The following is a 19,528-nucleotide window of genomic DNA, read 5'->3' as shown; positions in this document are numbered from 1 at the left end:
TAAATATAATTGTATATTAATAAGAATATTTGCTTTTTGTGCACTCCACTTACTCAATAGCTATTTAGTTATATTAATATACTTTAGCTTTATAACAAATCAGAAGAAAATGAATTTATATAACTTCATATGACTTTTATCACATAAATTCACCTCTAAGTACTGAAACAATAAAGTAGAAAGGAAAATTGGAATAAAGCAGCTATTTTGTGGAGTTGTGTCAACAAAGAGTGTAAAATAGTTCCAAGATATTCAATTTAATGATGAAGATTATAAAACATAAAGATTAGTATAATGAAAATCACTGTTTTAAGACACAAAAGTATTTCCATCAGTTGCAAGTTATTCCAAAAGGCAAGTTGACTGTTATATTAAGAATAGTACAGGGGCGCCTGGGTGGCTCAGTCGGTTAAGCGGCCGACTTCGGCTCAGGTCACGATCTCGCGGTCCATGAGTTCGAGCCCCGCGTCGGGCTCTGTGCTGACAGCTCAGAGCCTGGAGCCTGTTTCAGATTCTGTGTCTCCCTCTCTCTCTGCCCCTCCCCTGTTCATGCTCTGTCTCTCTCTGTCTCAAAAATAAATAAACGTTAAAAAAAAAACTTTATAAAAAAAGAATAGTACATGGAAGTAAACACAAAAAGACACACAGTATTAGAGTTCTTTCTAAATCCAAATACTGAGTAAATTTTTTTAAAGATACTCACAAAAAAAATCTGTAATATTTCATAAAGGCCAAAGAATGAAAAAAGTTATAGTGAGCATAGTGCTAGAAAGATCAAAAATATACGAACACAAGATGAATTTTTCCTGTGACCAGCAGATGGAGGGGTATGTCTGATGTTAGTACAAAACCAGTTTTATCTGACCACAGAGGCTTTGTAATGTGCACCCTCTAGAGGACAATTATTTTCTTGTGTAAGGACATGCGGCAGGGACGCAGTCTCACAGATTTGATTGGGAGTTCAGTTATGTTTAACATGAAAATCCTTTGCAACACTTCAATTTCATAATCAATCATTCACTTCTTAACCCTGTAATCTAAGTTTGATTACAACTGATTAAACTAGAAAAGCAATTAATAAAAACTTAATAAATAAATAAGCCAAAATAATGCTATGATAGTGAAGGATTCTGAGATAGGTTTTGAAAGATAAATGGGAGTCTGCATGCTAGACATAAGAGGAGAGGGGAAAGAAAACAGTAGACACAAAACAGCATTATGGAAGGTAACTAAAGAACCAAAGGCAGTCACATTGTTGGAACATAAAAAAGTCTTTATTGATTCTACTTTCAACGTATGTCTCCAATTCAAATTCATGCACTTTCCTCTATCTCCCTCGCTACCAGCCTAGCCTACTAAGTCACTTTGATCTCTCCGCACCCCTCCTTTTACACCTTCAAATTCCAACCTTCTCATGGTAAGCAGCCAGAATAACCTTCATAAAATGTAAATTAGCACGTACATTCCTCTTCTCAAAATGGTTTCATATTGCTCTTAAAATTAATTTCAAAAATTATCAAAATCTTACTCCTGACTACGCATCCAATCATATCTATTAATTAAGCTCTCCCTGATTCATTTTACTGCAGCCACTGTGGCCACCACATAAATGGCCAAAATTCGTTCCCCCACTCTTCCTCTGGTTAACTACTGCATAGTGTCACCTACTCAGGGAAGATGTGGGAGTAAAAATCATAGCTATAAAACCTACTCTACACCTTTGGAAATCAGTTCTCTAGATAACTGTTCAATAACATAAATAGTCAGCTAAACCAGAAAATGATTTTTCTGCAACCCAAATCTTTAGAATACATCCTTCAACTTGGAAATAAGTTGTTTTTATTTGTATATATCACAAAGTCTAAGAATTGGAATCTCACTCAAAGTCCATTTGTTTTTGGTTTCTTAGCCCACAACAGGTTAGAATAAACCAACTATGCCAGGATATGAGTGAGAAAAGGGAAGAGAAAATACTATTTTAAAATAATAAAATTTTAAAACTTCAATTATCTGGAAATTACTGACCTGATTATAACATTGTTGAAGACAAGAACCTTTACATTTCGTACCATGTCTAACACAATGCCTTATCATTCAGTCACTGAATATTTCTTATAGTACAAGCCTGGCTATATACAACTTCTGATACCTGATTGACTCCCAACTAATATTTCTAAACTTTAGGTGTTAAAACACTCCCAAATCACAATGATTAAGATAAGACTTAATCTAGCCCTCAACATTTTGTAAATATAAATATTCTTTTGGTTTTTCATATTACAGCTGACCCTTGAACAACATGAGTTTGAAATGCATGGGTCCACTTACATGGGGACTTTTTTCCTGATCAACATGCTATAGTACTGTAAATGTATTTTCTTATTATGATTTTCTTAATAATATTCTTTTCTTTGCTTACGTTATTGTAAGAATACAGAATATAATACATGTAACATATAAATTATGTGTTAATTGTTTTGGTATCAGTAAGTCTTCTGATCAACAACAGTAGGCTATGAAGTTTGGGGAGAATAAAAAGCTATACATGGATTTTCAAGGGTCAACTGTGTATGGATGAAGTGGAACATATAATATCTTTTGCATAACTGCAATTCAATTCTAAGAGTTACTGGCAAAATGTATAAATACACAAGAATTGGTACAACTGATATGTTACTGACTGGCATTCCTTTTTTTTTTTTTTTTAATGTTTATTTATTTTTGAGAGAGAGAAAGTGTGTGCGTGAAGGAGGGGCAGAGAGAGGGGAACAGAGGATACGAAGCGGTCTCCATGCTGACAGTAGAGAGCCCAGTGTGGGGCTTGACCTCACAAACTAAACCATGAGATCATGACCTGAGTCAAAGTTGGATCCTTAATCAACTAAGCCACATAGACGTCCCTGACTGGCATTCTTATAATCAGGCAGTCCCTTGTTATGATCTGCAATAGCATGTTCAAATGGGTTTGAACCAATCTCTGTGATATCACTAACCTGTCATAGGCAGTTTAATGAATCAGTACAAGCTATGTACCACATACAGTAAACTATTCCTTAGTTATTACACTGATATTTTGAGAAGTCTAGAATAATTCCGTTTTGGGATATCTTTTGTTAGATATCTATTTAGATACTTGATAATGATCTTTAGCATAGACCAGTAGTTAAGTGTTGCTCACACAAATGCAAACCAAATCTTTCCCCTCAAGCAATTCATGGTCAGAGACAGATATGCAAATAGCAATGCTATAACATGATAAAAGCAATTAAGAGACACCTACTAGGTACAGTAGCAGCTCAAAAAAAAAAAAAAAAAAAAAAAGTTACAGGAAGGGAAAATGACCTGAACCAGGTCTAAAAGTATGAATAGGAGTTGCCTGGGGATAAGGAAGGGCATCTGAAACAAAGCAGTTAATATGTGTAAAGGTATGGAAGCTTGAAATGGTATCGCATATTTGAAAGAAGCATGAATAGTCAGATTGGGCTGAAGCACAGGATGTGTATAAAGAACTGATGAAAGATAAACTGGTATCAGAGGAACAGGACAACAGAAGTCTAGCAAGGAGTTTACATCAAGTGGAGCCACTCACTAAAAGATTTTACAAGGAAATAATCGCTTGTGTTTTAGGAAGGTACTCTGGTAGTAACGAAGTAGCCCACTGGATACTCTATAAACAACAGTCTGGTTAAAAGATGATGGAGGTCTGATTTCAAATAGGAGAAAAGGGAGGAAACAAGTGTAAGTATAGAAGATGTCAAATGATATTAAGGATGTAAAATAAAAAGGACCCACCACATGGGTACAGGATAAAGGGAAATAAAGTTATCTTTAGTGCCTATCAATGACTTGGTCACACACAGTGTTACTGATCAGAATAGAGACTATAGGAAAAGTATTAAACAAATACTGCTAAACACAATTCCCCTGTCAGATGAGAAGGGTATTAACTATAATCTGTAACAGTTTAAAGAAAATACTTTTTAAAAGAGAATCTGATAATTCAAACAATAAAAAACAAAAATTTTTAAGAAACAAAAAATTTAAGCAATATATGAAAACACTTGAACGTTGTTAAAGGGATTGAAAAACTCACTAAATTTCATTAAGTACCACCTACTTATATAATACCTCATGTCCTGCCAAATCCCCAAAGCAATCTGTGATCCATGCACACCACCCAAACCTATTCTTCCTTCCCCAAATGTGCCACACAATTCAAAATCTCTGCTTTGACATAAACTGTTCTCTCTGCTAGGAATTCTAAACTACCTCCCCTATTAGCACACTTCCCACTTTTCTCCTATGATGGTTCCTAGCCCTAACACTGCTGGAAAACATATTCATCAAGGTTTGCCTTGTGATACTTTCTTCAACCCTACTTAGGAAAATAAATCTTCTCCTTAGTCAGCTTCTACATGACATGAATCTCTCTAACATGGAGCCTTGTGAGTGTGTTTTGTTCCCACCTCCCCTCATCTCACTACCATGAGCTTCTCAAAAAGCAGAACTTTCTCTTCCTCATCTTGGTATCCCCTGAGTCTCGTATAATACAAAATGCTCAGTAAGTGTTTGTTTAATTGAAATGAAAAGTGGATGAATGTTCGAAAGTAACATACAAAACTATATAGCCAGGGGCAATTTTCACTCTATGCTGGAATGGACCTACTGCTGAACAGGGTCAGTTCCACAGTTCCTACTTATTCTCCTGTACCTTGTCAATAAAAGTCTGTGAAATGTGCTCTAGGAAAACAAGACTCACTATTAACAATGTTCCTCAAGCCCTGACCATGTCGTGACAGCTATACTAGATGCCAGGCACAGAGAGGCAAAGGGCAAGGTCTCACTATCCTTAAGGACTAGATATGATACAAGTCCTAAGTAGCCATTTGTGGTTTAGACATTCATAAAGTTGCTCAAAGTTTTTAAAATTTCACTTAACGCGTCCTAATTTATCTACAGTGTAAATCAGAACATTATTTTATTTATTCCAAACTGTTAGGCTTCAAATTAAATTTTCCAAAGAAAGTCATAAATGTCATTAGACCTGGGCTACAGTTTTGACTCTCCCACTAATTTGTCCTGTAAATTTAAGTAAGTCACTCAGACATGCTGCTTTAGTTTCTCTTATCAAATGGGGGGGGGGGGGGTAGGTCGAACCCTCGGAGCTTTCTAATTCCCGCTGAGGTCCATGTGTTTATTTTGAGATATAATATACAAGTACAAATTCACGCTGTTGAATATTCACAGTTAACAGATTTCAGTTAGGGGTAAAAAGCCTTAAATTTATCTTATTCTTAGCATGTAAGAGCTGTCTCCTGTTAACTTATCATTTTAGCTATTCTTGTTTGAACGTCTCCAATCTCATTATACAAAGTATACCTATGAGGTAATGCAACAGGACTTTTTGGAAATGCATCAAAACTTTTATTCCAAACCAATACTTATCCCTGAAGCAGTAATTTTTTTAAAAAGTGTTTCGGGGCGCCTGGGTGGCTCAGTCGGTTAAGCGGCTGACTTCGGCTCAGGTCATGATCTCACGGTCCGTGAGTTCGAGCCCTGCGTCTGGCTCTGTGCTGACAGCTCAGAGCCTGGAGCCTGTTTCAGATTCTGTGTCTCCCTCTCTCTGACCCTCCCCTGTTCATGCTCTGTCTCTCTCTGCCTCAAAAATAAATAAAAGTTAAAAAAAAAATTTAAAAAAAAATAAATAAAAAGTGTTTCATTTTATTTTAGAGAAAGCGCGTGAGTGGGGGAGAGCAACAGAGGGAGAGAGAGAATACATGCTGAGCATGGAGCCTGATGGAGCCCTATGTGGGGCTCGACCCCATGACCTGAGCTGAAATCAAGAGTCAGTTGCTTGACTGAGCCACCCAGGCGTCCTGAAGTAGTAATTTTAAGAGGTAGTAAAATTATTCCAATCATGATACGAATGCATATTATGAAGTAATGCTTCTGAAATTCTGAAGAAACACTTCAGAAACACTTTTGAACAGTTTTGTTCAACACTTTTGAAACAGTTCAAAAACACTAAATATTTCTGACCTAAAACACTATCACCCGGTTTGATGGCCCCACTCATTTATCAAATATGACTCAGAATACAGTTTTCGACATCTATAAAAAAGGATAAAGCCTGATTATCACTGAAGTTTAAAAAAGAAAAAAAGCTGCACATTGTTTATAACAGCAAAAGAAAACAGGCCAAATGCTTAATAAGAGAGAACTGGTTACATAGAGTATGGCACATCCACACAATCAAAGCAGCTGTAAAAAGAATAAGTAAACTTTTGTATACTTTACATGGAATAATCTCTAAGATAAATTAAAAAACAAAGAGAGGGGGAAAAATGTGTATTTTGTTACCTATGGGGAGGAATGGGAACTGGACAAATTGGGAACAAAAATAGAAAGGAATCTTTTTATATTTTTTTAACCATGTGCATATATTACCCATTATAAAAAGCTACATGGTTCAGGTTCTGAAGACAATTTTTAAGAACTCTAAAAAATTTTGAGCAATGACATAATTACTGTGTGACCTCTCATAATCAAAGTTAAGAATTTTGCTCATAATTTGTACCCTGGAACCTGTCCCCTTCTCACTTCAGCAATAAAAGTAATACAGGTTCACTGTGAAAGGTTTGTAAGAAATAAATTTTAGTTTTCCTGACACTTTTCAGATCTTGTAGAATTTTTTCTATATTTTCCCACTCAATAAAATAAATTTTATTCCTACCCAATAAAATTGTAATACAGATTACATATTTATAGTGGATATATGTTCACTGTGTTCAGAACATTGGTGATCAATCCTTTCTCTCCCAGGTGAGGGCTCTCAATTACAGTGCGCCATCCACAGAGGAGGGCAAGCAACCCATCTCCCTCTCTACAGTGAGCCAGTGATTCACAGAAGGCTACACAGACATCAGCTGGAAAAGTCCTTCCTAGGGCTTTGCTGTTAGCTCTAGCAAGGAACACCTTTTTGGCTTTGGGTTATAACGCTAGGAAGATGCTGCATTACATCTTATGAAGGCAATTATGCCAACACAGTGAGGAAAGCAGACCAGGAAGAGAGACAGAAACAGAAAAAAGACCCACTACCATCATCTGAGCCATGAATCCAGCCATATTCCTACTTCCTGGTGATGTAAACCAACACATGCTCTTTTTAGTTTAAGCTTGTTTGACATATATTCCTCTTATGCCCAAGAGTCCTGACAAATAAAACTGATCAAAAGTTTTTCATATCATGGAATATTGTTTAGTAGCATGGTTTGAAGTGCCAACATAGCATTCCACCCCATGGATATATGATAATTCATCTATAACCTTATTAATATCAATAGTATTCCCCTCCTATTGATAACTTGGAGTTGTTTCCAATTATTTACAATTAAACATGTTAAGTTTCTTTTAAAAGCCTCAGCTGTACAATCATATATCATCTTCATGAAGTCTACATGCAACTCCAAATGTGTGTGCAACATAGAAAACACTGGCCTAGACCATAAACAGTATATTGTTTGAAAATATGTACAACATTTTGTCAAATATTAACTTACTGGGACAAGAGTCTCAGAGTGAAATAACCTTTAACATCAAAGCTCCTCATATTGCACAATGATAAGTGATAGTCCTTATACCAAATACACAAATTCCTAGAATCATTCTTTTGCCCTTGTTCTTATATTGCCACTTCTTTTTCAAAGGAGATTACATATCTTTTTGTAGCAATTCAAAATTATTTTTTAAAAAATAGTGTTAGTTTTTAATTTGTTAAACTATGTTCTAGGGTTTTTTATAACATGAGAAAATAAAATTCAAGCCATCATTTGCTGATCTTGTTAAAATGGTAACGAAGTAAGAGATTCCATAAAGATATCCTATAGTTAAGACTGACACCTCTCCTTCCCAAAAAGCAAAGAACAAGTAAATATTCAGGGCATTAAAATATACTAAGTATTAGTATATAGTATAAGTATACTATATATGCTAAGACCAAAAAAAACCACAACACTATTAAACATTCATTCACTGATCACAGCTATGAGCTTGACTAGGGTAATATAAGACCCACAGATTGGTAATACATTTAACCAAGTGGAATTACTCTACCTGTTTGACAATTTTTTTTGCTTGCAATACATTAAACTCAAATATACCGTGCCCTATCACAGGATCTACTCAAGGATAGATTGTTGGAATGAAGTCAGTCTGTCCTAACTCCTTTCTAAAAAGATTACTAGAAATACAAAGCAACTTCACGCTAGAATGGCTGGACGGTGGAATTGCAATAGTTAACTTACCAATAACCTTATTTACTTAACGAGTGGCAGTAGAGTTATTATTTAGTATTATTAGACCAGCAAATAATCAAGACATTTACCAGTATCATCTCCTACTTCTCCATTTAATGCTACATAAATTCCTATGCTTAGATAATGCCTGTGTCTGCTTCTAATAAAAAAATAAAATAGGTCTTAGAAATAAGAGCTCAAGCAAATTAATTTCTTTCACGCTTGCTTCTTTTTTTTAAACTAAGTTGGTTCTCTTTTCTTCTAGATCTTGGGCATAAACCATTATTTACTTCCTTAGATAAAAACAGTATAGTTTTAGAAACAGATTTTTACTTTGCCTGGTGGTATCCTAACTACCTATTTCCACTAGATGGGACAAGTACAAAAAATGATTTAGGGTATTAAAATTTATCAATAGACAACCTACAAAAGATATGCTGAATATATCTGTGGTCAGAAATACTCATGGCTTTAGTTAACATTTTGACTAAAATGAAGTGATGGCAAATTTTCCCACAAATCATACATTTCTTTTAATAAAAAAGAAATTTCCCTAAAAGAGCAAGTCAATTCTTTGGACTCTTTAAATCGCAAGAAACAACAAGACCCAGGCAAATAACTACGAAAAACCCCCCAATAACTTCTCTTCTGACAACATGTAAGCATGAAATGGCAACCAGCTTCCCTCAATCTTTTTTTAAAATATTTTAAAGTAATCTCTATACCCAATGTGCGGCTTCAGTTTACAATCCTGAAATCGACAGTCCCATGCCCTACTAACTGAGCCAGCTATGTGCTCCCCCCACCCCACCTTAATCTTTCTTTTAAGTAGGCACCATGCCCAGCGTGGAGCCCAACACCCCAACACACACCGGGCTTGAACTCACAACCCTGAGATCAAAACCTGAGCTGAGATCAAGAGTTCATGCTTAACCGACTGAGCCACATAGGCACTCCTAATTTTTTTTTTTAACATACAGTGGTTTAAGGAAATTAACTAAGAAAGCATAAAATAAATTACTAAATAAATTTTATGCCATCAAAAGACTAACTCATAGTAAACAAAGCATAAAAGCTTTCACTACTTGATACAGGACTGAGAAGGCAGAATGATACCTATGTAAGAGATATGGGGGGGGAGGGAGGACTATTTAACAGAATGCTGTGGGGGAAGAATTCATTTAATTATGTACAGTGTAAAATCTTACTTTTTTTGGTTAAGAAAATATAAGTCAAAACAACTATGTATTTGGCTTTGTATTGTACTGCATTATAGTGTAGGCTCTAAAAAGCTGGGAAAACCTAGCCAAGTTAAACAATATATGTTTAACAATAGAATTCTTGTGAAAACTGAGCACTACATGGGACAGTAAAATTCTCATTTTATGCCTCAGTGTAGGCCATTCCTACACCGCATTTTCAATGATGATCTTCAAGTTTATCACAGTGCTAATAAGTCAGGTACTCAATAAACTATTGTTTAGAAAAGATAAGCAGAAACATTTAAAAACAAAAATAAAAAACAGGCATATTTAAGAGACACTTCTACAGTTATTAAAATACCTGTAATATAAATAAATGTACAAATAAAAATGCACATGATATCACAACTAATACATTCTTAATGCACTTAATGTGCTGCCTACAACTGACTTGGTTTACACAAACTGAAACGTAAAGCAGAAATCAAAACTATTAGCAAAACTCTCCATTCAAGTTTAAGAATGATTAAAACCTCTACTATGATTTTCAGGTAACAGCAAGCATTTCCCTCTACCTTTTGCAAAGGTGCTTTCATTTAAAATATAAAAATTAATTGTAAATTACCATACAAAGAAGTTTTACACGAATTCAAAACAATATATTAATGTCTACTCACGAATATCTGGCACTTAAAATATAAAATAAGTCAGATTTCCCTAAACATCTACTTCATAACTTTAGGATAATGCAGCATCACTATCACATGCAGGAACCATGCAACAACAACAAAAAAAATTGGTGCTAATTCTTGGTCCGGATAATTTTCCTTAGTTCACACACAGATACTGTTTCTGAATAGCAACCTGTAATGGTAGTGAATTATTTTTGAAAACCTGTAAATCCGTTGATAAGTTAAACCTTGAATCTTCACAGACCACCGTTCAGCTACATACATTCGTTCATTGTTATACGGTTGATATTTTTAACTTTGAATACTAGGAAACCTCTCAGTCAAGAAAAAAATCCATTGGGTCAATCCCCTTCTCCCTACCTCCCCCACACACCAAAACAAACAGAAAAACCCCCAAAACCTCCTCCCCAGCTTTCTTCTTTAAACAAAACAAGTAATTTAACTACTTCTTTTTCAGCTATCCTTGCTCTGAATTCTCCGCTGCACCTTTACCTTAAACCAAAACGGACCCCATACAAGACTTATTATTAAGCTCTGTTTCCAGGAGACTCACAAGTGGCGTTTCGCGGTCAGGACTGGGAGCAGTAAGGCCCCCCAGTTTTCAGACCCTTGTCTCAGCATTTCGTACTGTCTCAGTTCTAGGGTTAAGAAGAGGAGCCCAGAAAGCTGGGCCTGAGAGGGCAGAGCCAGGGCCCAAACCGCTGCACGATCCCCGAGGCGGCTCCGGAGGTGGGGAAGAGGTAGGAGGCACCGAAAACCGGACCCTGGAGGCCAGGAGTGTCCACGTAAACGAGGAGGCACTCGGACTTGGAGCGCAAAGCTCGGGACCCCCTTTGCTGCCTCCTTTACCCTCCCCTCCCCCATGCTGGAGAAGCAGGGCCCAGGCCCGGTGCGGGAAGGGGGAGGAGGTAAACTCGTCCTGTCACTGCACCGAGAGACGGGAAGAAGCACATGTTTTACGGGGAGAGGCCGCGGTGGCCCCTGCCCCAACCTCTAAAGCCAGACACCACCTCTAACCCCACAGTTCCGTCCCCTCCGCCTCACCAGGTCGTAGTCCTCCTCATCATCGCACATGAAATCATCCTCCATGTCAGACATCTTGGCCGGGAGGGGGGGAGAGGGAGGAGAAATTGGAGACAACCTCCTCCCACAATGCTCCACGGCTCAGAGGCGTCACTCGCAGCTTCTCCTCGCCTTCCCGTCGCTCTTAGAGGAGCAGAATGTTTCCTCCCGGAACAAATGCGCTCGGTATCGGGAGGATTCACTACGACGCCAAAAGGGAGTGCACTGCCCCTTCTTCCTGCGAGGCGGTTGGTGCCTTAGCAACTAAACCTAGCAACTGGGGAATCGTCTAGTGCTGAGGATCTCCGCTGAAGGGCCTTGGAAACCTTGAGCTCACACTGAGCAGTTTCCAGCCTCCTGGGCAAGGGAACAGTCTCTTCCCTTGCCTGGGACTCTGGAACCATTTCATTCTGGTGAAAGTAAGAGGCACCGTAGGACCAGAAGCCTTTCGCGGAGAAAAGGCTGACATGCCCGTCCTATTTGACAGGTAGTAGTATTTCTGCTTCATCTATTTGCCATTTTGCCCACATATTGTGGTGGGTATTCCTGTGATGTTTGGAGACCTTTTTAGCGGCACGGTTTACACCTAATGCGTGTTTGTAGTCGGCAAAACGATACTGTGGCTGTCCCACACCGTTAAGCATCAATCAATTGAGGCGCCTAAAGTCTTATTAAGTTGTTCAACAGGTTATAAACTGACCTTTACTGCCCTTACCCGAAATTAAGGTAACAGTAAACGACTGGTTTTTAAAATATGCATTATTGTTGCACAAAATCATTAGCAGAATTCAGAATGAAAAAATAAACACGAAATACAAGGGGGAAACTGCGTTTCAAACAGCACTTTCAATATAAACTTCCAGTTCTGTTCACTTGAATCCACAAATTTTATATAGTTATAGCACAGATATAATTTCGGATTATTTTTACACCAAGTTATGTAACAACATGGGACAATATATTGGGGGTCCCATTACATGGGACCGTATATTCTTGGCAATGATCATTTTAAATTTTTTTTTAACGTTTTTTAAATTTATTTTTGAGACAGAGAGAGACAGAGCATGAACAGGGGAGGGGCAGAGAGAGAGGGAGACACAGAATCTGAAACAGGCCCCAGGCTCTGAGCTGTCAGCACAGAGCCCGACGCGGGGCTCCAACTCACTGGACCTTGAGATCATGACCTGAGCCGAAGTGGGACGCTTAACCGACCAAGCCACCCAGGCACCCCCCGGCAATGATCATTTTAATAGTTGGGTAATAATCCCTTCGTTGAATGTACCAACTCATAATGATTTACTTAAGCATGCCATTATTGTTACACATTTAGAATATTGCAAAACCAGTATTATTTTAAACAATTTTGCAGCTAATATATTTGTCAGTTTATTTTTTTCTTAGGAAAAAGCCCAAGGGGAGGAATTACAGTCTGGATTTTTTAGTAATCATTGAATTGTGATCTTTTTGGTTATAGTTATTAAAAGTTATATTTATAACAATGATACTGCCTACCTATAAACAAAGTTTTTCCCTAATAGTCTTTTCCTCGCACCGTTTTATTGTGAGAATTTCAAACATACAGAAAAACTGAAAGAATAGTCCAGTGAATATGTGTGTACCCACTATCAGATTTGTGTTTGTGTATATATTCCCTGAATCAATGGAAAGTAAAATGCAGATATCATGATACATCACCCTTAAGTGCAGCTATGTATATGTCCTAAAACCAAGGACATTTTCTTATGTTTTCAGATTATTACATCAAAAAAATTAATAATTCCCCAATGTCTTCTACACTTGATCTTAGCCAAAAGGCTGAGAAGCGATCCCCGATGTCTTCTAATACCAAGTCCATATTCAAAATTCCCCTGTAAGACATAGGATTTTTGAATTGGAAGAGCCTTTAATGATATCACTTTAGGGTCTAAGGCTTTCCAATCATGGCAGTTCATTAGATTATAACTTCCCAAATCCCATACCAGAGATTCTGATTCAGTAGGTCTGGGGTAGAACTTAGGATCCATACTTGTAAACCTTAAAACAAACCAAAAAAAAAAAAAATCTCCCTATAACTGAGGTGACTTTACATCCTAGTTTTCTGAGACAGCCCTGATTTAGTACTGCTGTCCCAGAATAATAATTGTCATCCATCACTCTCAGAAGTTTGAACCATAAGTCACATGGTTACTTTACCTGAAATCCATAATTCTTCAAAAGAGAAAATAGAATTCCAAGGTGGCTAAGAGGTTTATTTGCTCAGAGTAATCAGAACTACATAGTTGTGCTTTCTATTTGTATAGCAATTTTGCAATTATCTGTTAACCATGTACATAGTGATCACATGAATAAAACTGCATGTTGATTTACATTGAATTTATTGATATAATTTTCTGCTTTTTAATGTAATTCTTTTACAATGGAAAAATAATTATTCAACTTAAGTTAGTGACTAGGAGCACTAGAAAAACTGCAGCTAAATTTTGAGCATAATATTCTTAGTCATTTACAAATTTAACCAACCCAGTCTGGAAATTTTCTAAGACAGAGAAAAAGGTTTTCACAGTGCTTGGGGACACAAGTCCTAAAAAAATGTTTGTTGAATGAATAAATGTTAATTTTTCTTTAAAAAGTTTTAAATCTTTATATATTTATTTATTTTAACATTTATTTATTTTTGAGAGACAGAACACGAGCAGGGGGCAGGGCAGAGAGAGAAGGAGACACAGATCTGAAGCAGGGTCCAGGCTCTGAGCTGTTAACACAGAGGTGAACATGGGGCTTGAACCTGCAAACCTTGAGATCATGACATGAGCTGAAGTCAGATGCTTTACCAACTGAGTCACCCAGGTGCCCCATGTTTATTTATTTTTTGAGAGGGAGAGAGAGAGAGCGTGAGCAGGGGAGGGCAGAGAGAGAGGGAGACACAGAATCCAAAGTAGGCTTCAGGCTCTGAACTACCCGTACAGAGCCAGATGCAAACCCATAAACAATGAGATCATGACCTGAGCTAAAGTCAGACGCTCAACTGACTGAGTGCCCCTAAATGTTAATTTTTTCTGTGCAGGGAGTGCACTTATAGCTATCTCTATGCATCAAAATATTTTCTGTCCTTAAAGATCCATTTAAGTGTCACCTCACTCAACCTATCCTGAATACTTTGTGCAATTATGATAGTCTTTTTTTCTTGACATCAATTTTATTCAGTGGTAAATAATACATTTTTTAAAAATGTTAACAGGGAGCATTGATGTGATGTGATGCCTTTGTAGAAAGTGGATCCCAAGTTTTAAAAATATATATTAAGGGCACCTGGGTAGCTCAGTCGATTGAGCATCCAGCTTTTGATTTCAGCTCAGGTCATAATCCCAGGGTTGTGGGATTGAGCCCCGCTTTGGACTCCATGCTGGGCATGGAGCCTGCTTAAGATTCTCTCTCTCTCTCCCTCTGCCCCTCTCCCCTGGTCTCACTCTCTCTCTCTCTTGAATAAAAATAAAATAATATAAAGATATATATTAAACACTTTATTAAGGTATAATCTTATCAGCTTCATTGAGATACAATAGCTGCACATCCTTAAAGTGTACACTTTGATGAATTTTGACATATGTATACACCTGTGGAACCATTACCACAACCAAGATAGTGAGGATATTTATTACTGCAGAAGTTTCCTCATTACTTCTTGGTAATCCTTTTTCAACCCTCTTCACTTTTCTCAGGCAACCACTGATCTACTTTTTGTCATATAGATTATTTTTCATTTTGTGAAATTTTATATAAATGAATCATACATTATGTACTCTCTTTTGCCTGGCTTCTTTCACTCAGTATAATTACTTTGAGATTCATCCATATTGTTTCAATTGGTTTCAATTGATTGTTTCTTTTTATTGCTGAGTGTTCCATTGTATGGATATCTTACAAGTTCTTTGTTAACTTGTTGATGGATATTTGAGTTTTTTCAGTATTTAGCTTATACAAATAAAGCAGCTAGGAACATATGTGTACAAGTTTTTGTGTGGACATATGTTTCATTTCTGTCCATGGGGTGGACAGACTGAAGGTGGTCTTCTTATTACCCATGCTCTTGGATAATCCTTTTCCATTGAATGTGGGTGGGATCTGTGACTTGCTTCTAACCAATAAGATACAGCAAAGGTGATGTATGTGATTATGTGTATATAATTATGTTATACAAGATTGTAAACTCATCTTGCTGGAGAGACTCTATCCCCCTTGTTGCTTTGAGAAAGTAAGAGGCAATGTTATGAAGGATCATGTATCAATGAGCTGAAGGCACCACCTGACCACAGCAAAAAGCTGTGGCCTTCACTCTGGCAATGCACAAGAACTAAATACAGTAAAACCTTGGTTTGCGAACATAATTCGTTCCATAACGCTTGTGACCCAAAGCACTTGTATCAAAGCAAATTTCCCCATAAAAAATAATGGAAACATAGATGATTCATTCCACAACTGAAAAGTATTCATATAAAAATGATTACGATTCTGTAATGTAAAATAATAAAGAAAACACAAAATATGAAGAAAAATAAATTAACCTGCACTTACCTTTGAAAACCTTTGTGGCTGGTTGTGAGGGAGACAAGAGAGGAGGGTTATTATGTAGGACGACTTTCACTATCACTAGCACACTAACAGAATCACTGCTATCTATTGGCTCAATGGAATCTTTTTCTTTTCATACAACTTTAACAAGGAACCTATCCAATAGCACTTGCTTTTGCCTCCTTTTGAGGATTTCATAGAAATGTGACATTGCATTGTCATTAAACAGATTCATTGTTAGCACTGCTACAGCCTTATTCGGACTTGCTTTTTGGGTGGTGCTTTTCTACAAAATTTGGCACTGTTTCCCACATTTTACACATCTCCCTAATTTCATTTGAAGTGAGGGATTCCTCTGCCTTTTTCCCCTCCTCCTCTACAGACAAGACACAGATGTAGACTTCTTATAAAATCTTGCAATTTCGGCCACTCACATACATCATTCGTATTTCTCTATGGTTTTCTTCTTAACTTTCACAGTAATCATCTTCTTACTGCCGTTCTTTTCAACCTCTTACTGTACGGGGGCCATTGCTCGCATGGATGTTGGCTATAGTACAGTATTAATAATCTCTTGTCATATACTGTATTTAATATAACTGGCAATAAGGCAGCTGAGGAGAGGGTCTATATCTGCAGGCAGCCTGACCTAGAATGAAGCAAAGCATTCCTAAGCTTACTGTTGTATGGAAAAGCAAAGGACTGTCCAAAAGGTGCCTTGAAGTGACAAAAATATACTAGTGCCAGTTGTGGGCACCTTCCAACATTCTGAAAAATCACTGATTTCTGCCAAACACTGTGGCCTGAGACTGAGCATCTGAGCATGGGACACAGTCACCCACAATCCCTCAGATAGAGTGAGAGCGAGAGCGAGAGAGCGAGAGAGAGAGAACCATTGGCTCAGTTGTGATCATGTGACATTCAGCATCATGTACTACTCGTATTGCAAGACATTGCTTGTTTGTCAAGTTAAAATTTATTAGAAATGTTCGCTTGTCTTGCGGAACACTCACAAAACAAGTCACTTGCAATCCAAGGTTTTACTGTATTGCTAACAGGTGGTCTTACAAATGAATCTGTCCCCAGTTGAACCTCAGATAAGACTTTGTGAGATGCTAAGCCATACCCAGCTAAGCCTACCCTGACTCCTGAACCATAGACATTATGAAGTAATTATACTGCTAGGTTTGTGGTAATCTTATGTAGTAATAGATAATGAATATGGATAAATACCTAGCAGTGGAATGGTTGGATTATATGGTAGGTGTATGCTTAACTGTAGAACTCTTAAATTGTTTAAGTGATTTTGCCATTTTGCATATCTACCAGCAGTATATAAGAGTTCTACTTGCACCACATCCTAGTCAACACACGGTATGGTCAGTTTTAATTTTAGCCACTCTAGCAGGAGCGTAGTGGTGTATTATTGTGGTTTTAATTTGCGTACCCTTACTGACTAATTTTGAACATCTCTCCATGTGCTTATTTGTCATCCATGTATCTTCTTTGGTGAAGTATGTCTTCAGTTCTGTTGCCCATTTTTAAATTGGATTATTCGTTATTACCATTGAGTTGTAAGAGCTTTTTATGCTTTTTATGATATATTAAGGAATATTTGCCAAAACTAAGTGCACCAGGATTTTTTTTTTTTATGTTTTCTTATGGAAATTTTATATAGTTTCAACTCTTACATTAGGACTATGACCCCATGTCAAGTTTAATTTTTGTATATACTATGAGGTAAATGTGGAGGCTTGTTTTTTTTCTATAAATGGATATCAAATTGTTCCAGCATTATTTGTTGAAAAGATGCTTTGTTCTGTGTTGAATTGTCTTGGCACCTTTGTTGAAAATAATTGACATTTAATTCCCAACATAATTTGAGCCCTTTAAAGTATATTTTTGATAACTTTATGTTACTCTGTATTATGATTATTTTATATTCTTTATTAAGCTGAAAACTCTTTGAGGACACAACTATCTTACCTCTGAATCCCCTGAAACTAAGCATGTGCCTTGCCTATAGAAAGTGCTCAACAGGGGTGCATGGATGCCTGAGTCAGTTAAGCGTCCCACTCTTGATTTTGTCTCAGGTCAGGATCTCATGGTCTTGAGATCGAGCCCTGTTGGGCTCTGTGCTGACAGCATGGAGCCTGCTTGGGATTCTCTTTCTTGCCTTCTCTCACTGTGCCTCCCCCACTTGTGCTCTCTCTCTTTCTCTTTCAAAATAAAAAAACATTAAAAAAAAAGAAAATGCTCAATAAAAATGTGATATGTTTAAGTAAACCCTAGCATTCATGATCCCTCACCTCTTTAGGTTGAGACATATGGTTGCCCCAAATAGGCTCATAATTTGGCATCCTTTCAGACTGATACTTTAAAAAAAAAAATGTTTATTTATTTTTGAGAGACAGAGAAAAAGAGAGCATGAGCAGGGGAGGGGCAGAGAGAGAGGGAGTCACAGAATTTGAAGTAGACTCCAGGCTCTGAGCTATCAGCACAGAGCCTGACGTGGGGCTCAAACCCACAAACTATGAGATCATAACCTGACCCAAAGTCAGAGGTTTACCAACTGAGCCATGCAGGCGCCCCCAGACTGATCATCTTAAAAGTTTTTTTTTGATGCATTTATTTAGAGAGGCTGAACACCATATGCTAGAAGGCAAAAAAAGAGGACTCCTTTTGTATTAATTAAGATCTGGACAGGAAACTCATAATATACTCAGGGGGGTTAATTAAAATTTTAATGAAGGCACGGGGGCACTTGCCTGGCTCAGTTGATAGAGCATCAGACTCTTGATCTCAGGGTCATGAGTTCAAGCCCCATGTTGGGCATAAAGCTTAAAAAAAATCAACTGGATTTAATTTAACTTAAAAAAAATTGATGTTATTTCTAAAAAAAAAATTAATGAAGGAACTATTTACAGAGATGGGGACAGAGATGAGGTCAGGGTTGAGGGAACCAACAATGATGGTGAAACACCCAGGGAATAGCAAGCATCAGGCTCTTTACCACCTCTTGAAGGCTTGAAGGGGCAAAGGGAAGAAATGGTTCTACTAGAGCTCAGCAAGAGCAGGAACCCTGTAAAATTGACCTTCCAACAGCAGCTGTGGTTGTAGAGAAACACAGCTACTGCCATAGCTATAGCAAAGGTGTGGTTTTGGGCATGGGTGTAGGAGGGTGGTGATAAATACCTTAACTTTGGCTGTAGCATGAATTATATACTTCACTTAGGAAGGAATTTTCTCTCTTTCAAAGGCATTTAAATTGGTGACTACCTGTTGTTGTTGGAGCATATCCCTTGATTTTTTTTTTTTTTTTTTTAAGTAGGCTTCATACCCAGCATAGTGCCCAATGTAGGCTTGAATTCAGGACCCTGAGATCAAGACTCTGATGTTTAAACAACTGAGCCACCCAGGTGCCCCTCCCTTGATCTTACCAATCAACCTAAGTGGCTTATCAAAATGTTATTTCTACCTACATTTAATACCCACTCTTTCCTGAGAGGAGTTCTGATAAATAGTTTGCATGATCTCATTACATTCCCATCTAATAGACTGATGGCCTTGCTTAGTTAGTGCCGCTTTTAATCTACATCAGTCTCTTCAGTTGGAAAAAAATGATGGGTTGTAAATGCATGGTGCTTACAGAGAACTTAATAAATGTTTTATCTTTAACTCAATCAACTACTCATATTAACCCTTCAGA

At 37.3% G+C, this 19,528-nt stretch overlaps 2 protein-coding genes and 1 pseudogene across 4 annotated transcripts in view; 1 reads left to right on the top strand and 2 right to left on the bottom strand.

Annotated features, from left to right (window-relative positions):
* Positions 1-11,359, bottom strand: part of COPS2 (COP9 signalosome subunit 2) — a 31,138-nt gene extending 19,779 nt beyond the window's left edge. For all 3 annotated transcript variants that reach the window (XM_060618588.3, XM_060618589.3, XM_060618590.3), the window contains exon 1: positions 11,233-11,359. In XM_060618588.3, the coding sequence (XP_060474571.1) occupies positions 11,233-11,286 (54 nt within the window). In that variant the 5' untranslated portion in view covers positions 11,287-11,359. The remainder of the gene's footprint in view (positions 1-11,232) is intronic.
* Positions 11,360-11,452: 93 nt separating this feature from the next.
* GALK2 (galactokinase 2) overlaps positions 11,453-19,528 on the top strand; it is a 139,768-nt gene continuing 131,692 nt past the window's right edge. The window contains exon 1 of the mRNA XM_060618586.3: positions 11,453-11,737. Within this exon, the coding sequence (XP_060474569.1) occupies positions 11,718-11,737 (20 nt within the window). The 5' untranslated portion in view covers positions 11,453-11,717. The remainder of the gene's footprint in view (positions 11,738-19,528) is intronic.
* On the bottom strand, positions 12,930-13,077 carry LOC132670671 (U2 spliceosomal RNA; annotated as a pseudogene).

This window comes from Panthera onca, chromosome B3 (genome assembly GCF_046562875.1).
Source record: "Panthera onca isolate mPanOnc1 chromosome B3, mPanOnc1 haplotype 2, whole genome shotgun sequence".
Taxonomy (NCBI): domain Eukaryota; kingdom Metazoa; phylum Chordata; class Mammalia; order Carnivora; family Felidae; genus Panthera; species Panthera onca.
Note: the sequence above shows the minus strand (reverse complement) of the source record. Positions and strands in the feature narration are given on the sequence as shown.